Below are 14,921 nucleotides of genomic sequence, written 5' to 3'. Positions count from 1 at the left end.
GGTGTCTAAAGCAGAAAAACCTCCTGCTTGGCACTGTCTGTTTTAGGTGTCCATGCTGTCTCTATCAGTTAAGGCAGAAATGAAGATATGTATGTCCCCCTAAAAGCAGCATTACAGTTCTGTATGTGATCCTCCTTTTGGAAAAAAGAGGAGAGGAACCTTTTTTTACTCAGAAGGAGTAACCACACTGAACTCCCACTTCTCCCAGCCCAATATTCTGGTGCCAGTACCTCTGCTGAAGAAGTTTAGCTTCTCAAAGCTGTTATCTGCATTCATCTACTTGACTCGGTGTTTGCAATTCGTCTATAAAATCAGTCTGGAATATCACAGATGAACATAAAATTCCTTTAGAATCACAGAAATGCTGGAAGGAACAATTTGTGAAAAATCTGCAAGTCCAAACAAATCCCAGCTCTTTACCAAATATGCCACTATTATCAGCATAAATGCTTATTTAAGAATTTAACAATAACCATCATGGTATAGACATTGCTTGGTATTTTGACTCCAAACAGTCGCCCTCAGCAGAAGTGAATAGTAAAAGCAGCCAAAGCATAAATCTACTCTAATAATCTCCTAACCTCAAACTATTTTAATTAATATTTAAATTGATCAGATAAATTTTGTTCTATAAAACATAATATTTACATAAATTAGTAACATATAAATTAAAAATAATCTAGGAATTTTATTATGCCTCTTTTATAATGCCTACTTAATCTGTGTTCTAAGAACTGTTCGGGCTCCCCTTGAATCCCTGTAAAGTTCTTTCAACTGGGGCATTCTCCATCAAGGAGTTGTAGATGTCACCACCATTGCTCATTTTGAAACCATGCTCTTACTAATGTCATTTGATGGCCCATAGCTCTTAGTACAAAAAGACAAGTGTGCAAAATCAGTTCTTATCCTTATCCACTCTTTTTATGTCATGTATGACTTCATAAGCCTCTGTCTTCTCACTAAGGCTGCAGAACATTTCCAATCAGACACTCCAGAGCTTTTGATCATACTTGTTCTCTTCTGAATACATTTTGGATCTAATATGCCCTTTTTCACCTGAGACATCCAGAGTTGTTTATCTTACTCAAGATGTTGGTGAATTGTGGATTTTTACAGAGGTGTAATGCTACCCACTTTCTTTCTTTACTTGTTTTTTTTTAACTGTTGTCAGCTTCTTTAATTCTTTATTAACCAGTCCATTAAGACTTTCCAAGATTTCATTTTGCTTAGCGTGGCAGTTTTCTCAGTGTTTACAATAGAAGCAAAGAAGAGTCACTTTCTCAGTCATCCTGAAATGTACTCTGTACCTTTGGTTTCTCCTGTGAGTTATTGAATGCATTTTATCGCCAGAAGAGTATTTGTATTTTCTTCAAGGTGGGAAAAGTCCTTTGTTGAGTTATGGGGTTTTTGTACAGCAGTGTGTTAAAAAAATGTTTGTAGTCTTTCTCTGGATATGGCATGATATAGATACAATGCATATATGGAATGATATAGATACAATGCATGTATTTAGAAAAATCTGCCTTTTGGCTTCCTTTTTCAAATTTTCTGGATCTCAGTCTTTTACATCTTTGATAAATTAAGTAGCAAATGATCCTGTTGGCAAAGGGAAGACATTATAAAACATGCTTTGAGGACAGTCTAATGTGAGATTCAGTTGGAGCTAAATCACTTGTCTTATCAAATCTTTGTCCAAAGTTTTGGGATCTGCCATTTTGTAGCATGACAGAATTGGAATTCTATCAAAGTGTGGTCTCTGAGATGATCCAGATTAGATCTAGTCCTGAAAAAAGTCATTGTAAAACCATTTGTTTTCAGAGAGTGTCTCCTGACGCAGGACAGATGTTACCTGCTGTCCTTCTCCAGCCCTCTTTAAATCAGATCATGTAAAAGTCTAGCACATAATTAGAATCTTTCCCCATACAATCTCAGCAGTCAGACATTGAACCTCTAGATCTTATTTTTCCCTGTGACATTGAAACTTCTCTTAGTGCAGAGCTGCCTTGTAGTATTTGTTCCTTGAAATTATTAAATCCAATGGAAAGGCTAACATGTGGAAATTAGAAACTTCAATGTGCTTTTCCTATGAAACGAAAATCATTTGGAAACTGATTTTTCAGTTTCCAAAAAAGGGGTTAAAGGGCAAAAAGCTTTAGATGACAACTACACCTACAGATTAATGAAATTCGTAAAGATTTGTAAAATTCAGATAATGTATGTTTTTAAGGAATCACTGCTTTCAACAGTGTTTGCCTCAATAGATTTCAATTCTTTCAACAAGAATTCTAGAGCTTCCCAAGAATTATTTGATAGTTCTTTTTCAAAAATTATAACCTAAGCTATATGCTCTTTTGCCTCATTTTTTTCTGATCAGGACTCTGAAGCTGTAGAACAAAGACCAGACCAAAACCTGTGCACCTTTATAGAGCAGTCTAACAGTATCCTTGGGGAAGAACTCTAAAAACAAGTTTTTATTCCAAGTACCACAGCTATCTCCCAGAAGTTATGAATCTCATTGATGAGAGTGCAGAATGAATTACAAAAGCAATTTAGCCAACCAAATAATTAATCTTTTTTTCACTCTTAATACTTACTTATACTGTTTTATCATCGTATAATTTCTTAGCAGACCTTATACATTCATCTTCATTTACTAGATAGGCTATTATGAAGATATTCAGTTCTTTAAGAAAATCGTAAATTTCTGAAAGGTAAATCATCAATGCAGCATCCAAGTATAACACAAATATCAATTATTTCTTGAAAATAAGTCAGAAGAGGTCACTGTTAGAAGTATTTCTATGTTATTCTGTAGCCACTGGTGAAAGATTATTAGTCCCCAGTAACTCTATCTGTGCTTTGTGCAAACTCTAAAGTTAAAGGTTATGAGTGTTATGTACCATACAGGTGCACCATGAATAGTTTTTCACACAGAATGATTCTCATTTGTTAAATTTGGAAATGTACTTTCTCCTGGCCTTAATTTTCATGTAGTTCTTCATATTCTAAATGACAGCTGAAGGCAAGCAGAAATAGCGAGTAATTGATTTAACAACCTAAGACAAGTACAGGGAAGTAGAAAAGTTTGTCTTAGTGCTTGATGTGACCTGAGAGAGCTTCTTTAGACTGCTTTTTTCTAACCAGTACCTCAGCACCTTGGGCCAGCAAAATGGCCTTTAAGCCTGAATGAGCATGACTTTTTTTTTTTTTCTTCTCAGTGCAAAGCTCCAGTATTTCATCTTTTCAAACTGTTTTACAGCACTCAGAGCAGAATTATATTGACAAGGTTAGAATTCATCTCCTAGAGGAGAATACTGTGCTCCTGTTAAGTGCTAATATAACATTTATGTGTAGCTACCTTAATAACAGCCCTGGCCAGCCTAATGAAAGTACTGAAAGCAAACAGTACTCCATGAGATTTTATTATGACTGAAGTGATTGCAATTTGAGACAAATTGTCCCTATTTCTGTTACCATATCAAAACCAGAAATGCTAAAGCAATTGCTACATGTTTGGGATAGAATTGCACTCCACTATCGTTAATATAGAAGTAAGTGCATTTTTCATGTAAACAGCTCACAAGGGTCAAGAATCAAAGATATTCTGTGCAAAATTCATGTCAATAACTTTGTGAGTGAATTTTGAAATAAAGTGCCTGGAACATGTCATTATTTCTTCCACTCAAAGTTGAGAGCAAGTGGTTGAAAATTGAGCTTGTGAATTGAAGGTACTGCGAGTTATATGGCCTTAGCAACTTCAGACAAAATGACAGGTTTGCCTTCTTATTATTTTTCCTTTCAGAGGTCAGGCAATGGACAATATTAACAGGATATACTGGAATGTAAGCAAACTAGTATATATATAAAAAGGTATTATCTGTGTACAGAAAATGGGATGACACTAATATTAAAAATTGCTAATATACTGTCTATTCATAAAAATTGAGGGAAAAGTAAAGAAAAAAGTAATCCACTGGTCAAAAAATTTCAGATGTTCGGGTATTTGAAAGCTATTTAAAACCATCAGAAGAAAAGGAACTCAGTTACTCAGATGTAGCTGACCAAGTTAGCTAATTAGACATGCTGGTTGATGTGAAAACAATTTAAATATATGTTCTTAATGAAGTCTGCTATTTAAAAAACACATTCTATCTTCTAAGAGGGTTTGGTCAGAGTAACTCTGCTGTTTAGAACGATCTGAATTATATTTTTGCTGTATCTGAACTGAATCTTTCATACTCCAACTTTTCAAATAAAACTTACATAATTTGCTGATTCATTTCTGTAGTAGTTCCTACCATTTTCTTCAAAAACATTTGGTACAAACAAAAGTCAACATATGCAAAAAGACCTCTCTTGACTGCAGAATGAGTGCAAAATAAATTATTATTAGCTTTTTTTTTTATGGTACAAGCATAGTAATGGTTTGACATTGCAAAAATTAGGAGATACTGTCAGATAAATTCATGATTGCTCAAAATGACTTTTCAATAAGGAAAGTTGAGGGGGAAAAGCAGTTTCCATGAAATAACTGTACTGAATATACTTTTTAATATTTTAACTGAATATGAGCAACATTGATTTCTACAGCTCTGTAATATGGACAATATTTTGTTTATCTTTTAGGCTGAAGATTCAGAGATGTATCAGGATGAAACTGCAGTATGTGGGTTGCTTGCTGTGGTTGTAATATCTCACCTACCCAGAGATGCTGCCATTGAATGGCATGTTGTTGCAGTAGTTGATGATCCACTCCAAAGAAAACATTTTGCAATGAAGATGTTGTCAGAGGGCTTCCAAATTGAGTGTGAATCTGTGGAGTCTAGTTCTGCATCTTGTGCATCAATCTCGCTACGCCTGAGTTTGATTTCCTCATCTACTTCTCACCTTGATTTAGATGGACCTCTTCATGACTTAGTTGCTATGTTTAAACAAGCTGTTGACAAACTTTCAGAAGACTGCAGTGCCAGTCCTTTGTCCTTCAGAGCTTTCTTCAAGGAGCGAGTCTTTGATGCTGAAACACTGCAAAAAGGTAAGAATTAACATGACAGGAACCAGGTGTAATACTAAGCATAAGGTACATCTTGTTTACTTCTACATCAAATTTCATTGGAAAAGAAAAAATTTTAGAGGAACGTTTCAAGGATAGGTGGCCAAGAAGGCCAGTGGTGTCCTGGTCTGTATCAGCATTAGTGTGGCCAAAAGGACCAGGACAGGGATTTTCCCCCTGTACTCAGTACTGGTGAGGCCACACCTCAAGTCCTGTGTTCAGTTTTGGGGCCCTCATTGCAGATGAGACATTGAAGTGCTGGAGCATGTCTAGAGAAAGACAACAGAGCTGGTGGAGAGTCTAGAGAGTAAGTTATATGAGGACAGGCTGAGGGAACTGGGGGGTTTTAGCCTGGAGAAAAACAGGCTCAGAGGAGACCCTACCAACCTCTACAATTGCCTGAAAGGAGCTTGTAGCCAGGTAGGAGCTGAGCTCTTTTCCCAAGTAACAAGTGATGGAACAAGAGGAAAGAGCCTCAAGTTGTACTAAGGGAGGCTAAGCTTGAATATTAGGAATAATTTCTTTACCAGAAGGGTTATCAAGCATTGGAATAGGCTGCCCAGGGAAGTGGTAGAGTCACCACCTCTGGAGGTATTTGAAAGATGTGTAGTAGACTTGATGCTTAATGGTAGACCTGCCAGTGTTAGATTTACAGCTGGACTCAATGATCTTGGAAGCCCTTTCCAACTGAAATAATTCTACAGTTCTACAATTATGATGCATTTTTTTCTTTTTCTAGCTACTAGGCATGTTTCTCATATTGAAAGGCTATGTTCTTGAACTTCCTGAAGTCCAAACAGGTTAAAGTCCTGGATTCCTTTTGTTCTAATCTCACATCTGATTTTGAGTAGGAGGTTGGATTATACGATTTTGCTATAATCTGAGTTATCCTGTGATTCCATGCAAGAGAAATCCAGCCACTTTAGAATTCAGTGTAGGGAGAATGAATCTTTTGCTTAAAAGTGTTTGAACAGTTGTGCATTTGGTGGCCTCTTTTTGTCACAGAGTAGAACCATGTTCAAATAACCAATTTCTGTCTTCTTGCAGGAACTCTTTTGAGAATGAATAATGAAATATTAATGTTTTAAGATAAGGACATGGTGTTGTATCCTCTGGAATAGAGGTTGTCTGTTTTTGAATATGGGTAGATATCTAACTAACTTATTTAAATATAACTTGCTATCCAAACAAATTTGTTGGGTTTTTCCCAAATGTTTATTTTCTCAGAATCTCATTCTCTTACCAATTAAAGAGAACATAGAGCAATAAATGTAATATTACAAGTACAATTTTTTTTTTTATGTTGTAGATCTGCATTTTGGGCTGTGCTCTATTTGGGACAACTAGCATTTTGCAAGAGCACAAAAGCTTATTTTATCTGTCAGACCTACAAAACTGGTAGACCATACTTGTATTGAAATCAGTAAGAACTTTGTTATCAGTTTGAGAAGAAACAAAATCAGATCCTTAGTCTATATTTATCTCAAACATGCATGCACTTTAAAAATCCTTGTAGACCACAACTGATCCATATTAATTAGCTGACATAAATGTTAGCCCTCAAATATTCTACTGTCCTATTTTTTTTCTTAACCTGCAGCAGTTTTTGAAGAAAATTCAACTTGACATTGTTTAATAGATTTAAAGTACAGGAATTGAAAGCTATAAAAATGTGGCATAGAATAAGCATATTTAATCCAGAAAGCAAGGAATGAACATATAGTCTGACAGAATGTTGTTGTTTTTACTACATCTTGTTTAAGAGCTAAAAGGAAACCTGATAAAACATATTTCTGGCATGGGATTAACATTACTGTTTCACCAACTTTCTTTGTGGTATTACTCAGACCATAGAATAATCACTTTCAAACACATTTCGTTTGCTTTATAAGATATATTTCTCAATATATTGTATTAATTGCAAGCATAAAAATTTGATTCAGTTCCATTCATTTTATACTACCAGTAGCATAGACATTGAAAGATTTGTGTGATTGTCATATATTCATTCTTGTTGTGTTCAGATCTCTGCACTGTCATAATAATTCCTGTCATTATACCAATTTTATCATTATCCCTACTGGTAAGAAATACATGATTGCAAATCTGTAGAATATATAGAATACATTACATTTACAAAGGACACTAATTCACTGATAAGAATTTAAAAAGAATTTTTTTCTTTTTGGGAAAAATTTCTAGGAAGTTCATGCAATGGAAGAATAATTGTGATATATATTCAAAAATAATTTCTCAAATTAAAGCAGTTGTTTCTGAAGTATGTCATGCTGATAATTAGAAGATAGAAGCCATATATATATATACACACACACATACAGTTTTTCTGGTTCAAAATCAGAAATCTAATTATTAATATATTGTTAAGACCCAGGACATATTCAAGGATACTGGGAATATGTGTTCTTGGAGCTTTGTAAGACATGCAGTCTGCACTGAAGCATCATCAGCTTTCAAAACGAAGCAGCATATTAGTGAACAATGTCTTTGACTGTCTTTTGCACTAGTAGTATCATTCTACTTCTCATAATTTAAAATATACTCACAAAAATATATTAACTGTCAGTTTAAAGTGTTGTGTGAGGTGTCCAATTTGTTCCCATTAATTTCAGTATCTCATTGACAGTGTCCATTAGCAAGATGGCATAAGTGTGGTTTATCTTCTCTGTTATTACTGGCAGTCTTTAATTTTTGACTACTGCAACTCTATGAGTCCTTTAGTGTGTTTCCCAGTTTTAATATACTAGAGATAGTATCATGTCTTTCTTTTGAATCCCAGGATATTTTAACCTTTTTATAAGACCAGGTCAAGGTATTAGAGGTTGTTAAGTTCTGATAGCAATAGCTTTCTTCCATTTTCTAATCCAGCTTTTTCAGTTTATTCCTGTTCCTTCAATAGATCCTTCCACTTTATTCCTGTTTTCCTCTTGGGCCTTCCTATTGCAGAATGCATGTATCTGAATGGGGCAGATCCCAAGAGGGAACAGTACTGGTTTCCACAATAGCAGTGGCTGTGTCTTGTCAGTTCTAAGCATGGCCAAAACTTGCTCATACCTTTTTCTGTAGATTTGTCCTAAGATACTATGAGTATTTGGATGTCTCCATGGTGATTTCCACTACCTCCAAAGGTTACTTTCTGTTGCAGAGTAGATCTAGGTGGGTAACAGAATTTACTTATGCTACTGCCTTTCATACACAGAATACCATTTTACTGGGATAGAGGATAAAGTAGGAAATTACTGATCTTCATTTGTAAATCTACAGACCTAATACACAGACTTTTAAAAAATTTTGTTTCCTTGATGTGGCTGCCAGAAAGCAAATTATATTGAGAGACCAGTTTTCAATTGCATTTATTAATTTAGGTCAGGTAGTAGAGGTTGCTAACCATCTGTATGAGCATTCTTTAGTGACATGTTTGATCTCTGACTTGTGTTAGACATTGTTAATCCCACAAGTAGATCTGTCCTTTTGGGTCTTCATCTACCAGCAGGTGCATTTTCTGCTGAAGAAAAATAATATTAATAATGTAGCAGGGAATAATAGACACTTTTCTTCAAATATTTTTAATGTGAAACGTATATGACATGTATCTGTAATAGAAAAAGTAGAAATTATGATGCTCAGAAATCAGGAAAGATGGTTAAGGAGATAGTTTTTCCAGTTTAGTAGATTTCAGGAGGACTTCCATCATGTCATAAGATTAGTAAATAGTCTTCAATAACTCTTGTAAAATCACGAATTGAATTGTATTGTCTTTTCTAGCAAAAGCACAGGAAAAAAAATAAAGGTAGCATTTTTCTGATTAGAACTTAAAATCATTGGAGTGAGAGGAGCAAGTACTGCCACAGGCCTTCTCAAATGAGCCTCTGATTAGGTAATGCATGGGGTTTTGGTATAAAGAAATTGTCATTTATTTAAAATTGTCCAAATAAATATTAGAAATGTGTTGTTACCTGACACAGTAAGATGAGAACCAGGAATATATCTACTCGACATATTGTAGCAGGTTATTGGAAATTATTACAGCCGGTGTTACGGATGTCAAAAGAAGCTAAAGGTTTGTAATGCAAATTGGAGACAGATAGCTTTCTGTCATCCTAAGACCAGATGTGAAGTTTTATTGAACAAAGTGTAGTACTGATGGTGAACTTCTCAGAGGCAATCCCTCGTAACATGCAAGAGCATTATGGGCACCATGCTGAGACCACAGAACATATTAGAAGTAGGAGGATTAGATTAAGCTGACATATATACTTAGTAAGATGCTGTTAAGCCTTTAGAAGTCTTTAACATAAATTTGACTATTTCTTTCTTATTCTCATTCAAATGTGAATTAATATAAACGTGTCAGGATGATTTGCTATACCATGCAGTTGACTAGATTATAGTTCCATATAGGAATGATGAATGTTTATAAGTCATCACATTATGATTTAACAAGCCTTGTTCACAAGATGTATGCAAAATATTTTTGAATATTTATTTGGGAATAGAGCACATCGTGCTTTCACCAGACACCATATTACACAATGCCTTTTTAATACCAAAGAAAAAATGAACTGGGAATATAAAAAGGCAAAAAAGACCAGGAAGAGACAGTTTGGTAAGAACATTAAAATTAAAACATAATTACTGTTTAAAGTGGCTCTGCTCTGTAAATGTGTATGTCTAAGAGGCCCTTAGTACTTATGAGTTTATCAAGTTTCAACAACACGCTGTATTTTTTTTTTAAATCTAATGTGGGCTGAGTATAATTCAGCTCAACTTTAAAAAAATCTTACTTGCAATGGGACTTTTACTTCTGTTGCAAGAGAAGCCCTGGTGGTTAGGCACTCATTTTGAGTCCTTGCAATGACAGAGTAATACCCTGATGCATGTACAGCATACAGCTTTGAAACTAAAGATTTTCCATCTGTCAAGATTTATTCTATTTGATAAAACATGGCATTATCAACACATTTTCCAGATGTTTTCCAAAACACAGTTTCCAGTACAGGGAGAATGCATTATGTAGTGTAAATCTGAGAGAGGAGGAAGAAGATCAATTGAAGATACCAAGATGCATTTTTACAAAAATGTATGTCTGTGTTCATTAAAGTTTAAATTTTTTTTAGCAATGTACTTTAAATTCACACTAGAAATTTATTTCAACTTAACTTTCTTGATGGATATGCCATTATACAATGGAAAAATAATCCCTGTGGGGACAGCTGGAATCTTAACCTTCACACATTTGTATGTAGGTCTACACATTCTCATGTGAGTAATAGGTATTTACTCAGCAGTTGTGGAGAACTACTCACGTGAGTAGAAACTAAACAGACATTAAGAACTCTTTACTGACTAACAGTGAAGCAGGTAAATAAATACTTTTAAAATCAAATTACAGTCACTAGCTCAAGCGTTGCAGGCCCTAACTAAAATGAAGTATTTGTTGTGACTAACATATATAATTTGGCTGAAGAAAAATATTTTTAAATGTCATGATGCTGTCTGAAATGGACTGTAAAACTTAGGCTTGGTTTTCTATTGAATTCTATTAATTTATTCTCAATGGAAAATGTGAGAAGAATTGTGAACCTGAAAGAGGAAAATTTCAATTTTAATTTCTTTGGTTTCCTGCTAAGAAAATATAATTACCAGGTATAATAGTTCAAGCTGAAAAAAAAAAAGTTATATTAGTACTTTGGGAAATTAATCAGCTTATAATATACTGAAGGAATTGGAAAATAGTGATTTGTGAGTATGTTTGAAATTACATTTTAAAAGGATGAAAGTAACTAAAATTGGTCTTGAGCCACAGAGGTGGCAATCTTTCTATTGCTACCCAAACTATCAAGTGAACTGATTTATTAAATAGCTCTTAAAATGCTGAAATTTTTAACTTTTTCTATTTTTTAAGGTTGTGTTGGTATTGTGTATGCTGCAAGTCAATATATACATATTTTTAGCAACATATCTCATATGAAACTATTGGAAAGTATTTTTTTTGTTTGCTATCCAAGACATGGGGAATTGTTTTAATAGTAATGTTGTCTCTCAACTGAATTTGGATAAAGTGATTTATGCCTGTGAGGCAGCTTAAAGTATATTAGATCTTGCTTTAGGCTTTCTGTCCTTTAGGCTGGGAAGTATATATTTTTAAGTGCACAGATACTAAATTGAGAAAAATTCAGTCCCTCAGTGACAAGCCCAGGGACCAGAGCCAGAAGTTGCTCTTATTCAGAGTAGACTACTTGTGACTTCTAAAGGTTATGGATTGCACAACTGTACTGTTGTCCAGATCTATCTGTTCAATATATCTGGTATCAAATAGGGCTGTCAGGAGTCTGTCAGCAACTCATTTGAGCAGTCTCTGAGGTTATCCAGAAAGTTTGGCCCTTTGCTTGGGGACAGACATGACTTTTGTATGTAATGGCATGGAATAATTGTTTACAAAATTGTGAAGCTAAAAAGAAATTGACATAATATTCTGATTCAAACCCCAAATGCAGGCAGCATCTTAACAGTATGAGAAGATGGTGCTGCAGGCAGACTTTTGATTTAGTTGCCTGGATATTGTCATTTGTCAATCTGGGTAATGGAAGCCAAAGAAGCTACTTTCCTGAAGTCCAGAGATAGCATGGAACACAAGGATTATTTATCGATCAGAGTGAAAAGTGATGAGATGCCTTTGTGTTCCATTGTCCAGTTGTTTCCCCTGCCCTTGGCCCTTCTCCATAGTCTGACATGTTTCTTTTCAATATAGAGAGTGGTCCTGAAGACAGAAGGCAGAGTAAGGAAGCAAGGCCTGTTTGTACTCCACAGAGACAGTTAGAGCAAAAAATTCTCCTGTGTTTACTGCCTCTGGTGCATACTCAAAGCTGGACTGTGCAGCCAAACTTAGCATCCTCAATACTCAGCTTACTGGTTTCGTTGTTATTACTCAATAGCATACCTTCTGTTGGGGTTTTTTATGCCAACTAAAGATACATATTGGTTTTTTGCTTGTGTTTTTTTTCTTGGTTTGTTGGGTTTTTTTTTTCAAGGCTGCTAAAATGTGGATCTAGATTTTTTAAATTATTATTTATTAGATTGCAGTCTTTTAAATTCTGGGAAAAGTTGTGACTGAAAAATGGTCTGAAGGATTCCACTTGATAATTATTGCCTAAATTTTAAAAGTGTCACAAACCAGTTTTATGTTTCAAATATTTTCAGCTTGTACTTATAAAGGATGGTTTCTTTGTTTCTGAAATTCTCTGAAAATTATACTGTGAGGAAGAAGCAAATATATAAAAACTATGCTTAGAATCCATAAAAGTATTGTAATTTTGTTCAACCACTTTACTGCCCGCAAATTGGGCTTGGGCTTTCATTTGACTTTATGGGTATAATGATTCCATTTCACATTAAAAAGTGGAGAGGAAGGTTGTTTTCTTGTTTTTGCCATCTGCACTGCAATTTATAATCCAAGAACACAGCTGTAACTAACCATCAAAAGAAAGTATTTTTCCATTGTCACACTTCATGCAATTAGACTTTGCATAATCTATGCAGTTGTGCTCCCAATAGCATATTTCTTCTTAAATTTCTGATAAATTCAGTTTTAAAACAGCATAAAGTTATTATGCATTAGTGATCAATTTCAATCCTTATTAAAACAAGCAATGAAAAATCCACAGTTTTTTAACTTGCTTTGGACATTGCTCAGCCTTTACAAGTAATGCATCATATCAGCTGGGTTAAAATCCAGTTAATAGCACTAGTTCATTGACACTGAAAGCATCCCTGTAGTCATGTAGTCATGTCTCTGCTACTTGCACTGTTCAGTTTGAATTATCAACATTGGAAAAAGGTAATTTTTTCCATTATAGCGAACAATGTACATTTCTTCTCATTCTGTATTACTTCTGAATGGCAGGAGTGTAGCTGGTAGATAGAGGGATGTCAGCTGACATACCTGAAATACTAAAATAGGATAATCACAGAAGGAGATTACCAAACTGGAGAAAGTCCAGAGAAGAGCCACCAAAGTAAAAGTTCATGTGAGTGGCACATAGAACAGAGGAAAAAGGACTGAAGGAACTGCCTTAGTTCCACCTAGGAAAGAAGGTTCCACCTATGGAGGAGGCAAATTGCAGTCTTCCCTTACCTTAATAGGCATTGCAGAGAAGGAAAGGATATTTTCATAGATGGGCTACACCAGGCTAAGGAGCAACAGTTATGAGTTGCAGCAGGAGATATTCCAGTTGGACACAAGGATTGAATTTTATTCCACAAGAGTGAAACCCACAGGCTGTGACAGTTCCACCTTGGAGATCCTGAAAACCTGACAGCAGAAGGTCCTTAGAAAAGTGGTAAAATGTCTAAAGTTACTTCTGCTCTGGTCATCAGGGAGATTGGGCTATATGGTTTTCAGAGAGCCTTACACACCCCCCCACCCCCCCCAAAGTTATCTGCAAGATAAAAAAATTTAAATTATAAAACCCCTAGAGAACTTCAAAACTTTGTTCAAAACTTCTGCTTATTAGGACAAAAAGACTTTAGGAACTTTGATAATCAAAGTTTATTCTCTTCACCTAATAGTAATATTGCTGGAAAAAAACAAAAAATATATTTTGAAGCTGTTGTTTCTGACATTTACAGTGTCCTGGCTTGTTTTAATCATTATGCCAGGAACATAAACATTAGTATTCCAGGTAATTGGGTGAAATTAGGTGCAAGAAAAATAAGAGTGTCTCACCTATTTTACAGTTAGTATGTCAGAGCTATGTCACATCCATTTATGGATACTATGGATGTAAATTTGTTTGAGACGTACAAACAAGTTCCTGTTTGTGGAACAGAAGAATTCATGTTGTAACATCACACAGGGTAGCAGAGTTGTAGGGCTTTATTTTCATGAAGTTCCTTGCTTAAGTCACAGCTCATCATCTCTGAAAATGAGCTTCTCTTTAGAGGCTGTACAATAGTGAGAATAGTGAACTAGAGCCCTGAAGAAGGAGAGTTTGTTGAAGAGCATGTCTTGCTCCAGAAAGGAGCCTGAGATCAAATCTGTTTTGAGATTGCTCTTCTAATGGCTATATCTTGGTCATTTTAAAATAGTCCAGAGATCTTGTCATTTCCAAGCTTTTATGAAAAGAACAAATAAAGCCAGCCTAAGGCATTTTCTACAGTTATATACATGAAGATAAATATATTCTAATTTAGCTGATTAATCTTTTTTCCCTGTGCATTAACTACATAGAATGTGCTTTGAATTCTTTTGTATTATATAATGTATCATAACTTACCTGCTGTGATTTAATCAAGTATTTGGGTCACTCAAACTACAATAGCAACAGAAATAATAAGGATTTCTATATTTAGATCAGGCTTTTTAAATTTTTGTTTTCTTAGTATTTTGTCTTCTTGTGATTGTTTTTGTCTGTGATAGCATGCAAAGCACCTAAACTTTTGATCCTTTAAAAATGTAGAAACAGACACCTCAGCTGTTTAACAGTGCTTTCATTAAAAGCATTGCTTATTTTTGACTTAACTTGTTTCAGAAAACTTTATGCAAGAGTTTTTCAAACTTCTAAAGCATGTTAAAATTTCATTCTGATAGAAACCATGCTGTATAACACTTCCTCACCACAGAAATTAATACTTCTTCTGTAATAAGTTTAAGCATAGGATGCATCTCAGAAAATGTCTGGCAAGTATGGATTAAAAGGAAAACTTTGGTGTTAGGCAGGAGTTAAGCACATTGCTTACAATACTCTTATGCAGTTTTTCATAAATTTTACATTTCACTTTTTGTGAATATACTGCAGAGAGGATAAAAAGCTTTTTGGGAGTTCTCATCACTTAAAGCATACTCATTTACAGT

General features: G+C 34.8%; 1 protein-coding gene across 2 annotated transcripts in view; it reads left to right on the top strand.

Moving 5' to 3' along the window:
- DPH6 (diphthamine biosynthesis 6) overlaps positions 1-14,921 on the top strand; it is a 188,078-nt gene that overhangs the window by 146,186 nt on the left and 26,971 nt on the right. For both annotated transcript variants that reach the window (XM_039705473.1, XM_039705472.1), the window contains exon 14: positions 4,627-5,032. In XM_039705473.1, the coding sequence (XP_039561407.1) occupies positions 4,627-5,032 (406 nt within the window). The remainder of the gene's footprint in view (positions 1-4,626; positions 5,033-14,921) is intronic.

Source organism: Passer montanus, unplaced genomic scaffold (assembly GCF_014805655.1).
Source record: "Passer montanus isolate IOZ18808 unplaced genomic scaffold, ASM1480565v1 scaffold18, whole genome shotgun sequence".
Taxonomy (NCBI): Eukaryota; Metazoa; Chordata; class Aves; order Passeriformes; family Passeridae; genus Passer; species Passer montanus.
Note: the sequence above shows the minus strand (reverse complement) of the source record. Positions and strands in the feature narration are given on the sequence as shown.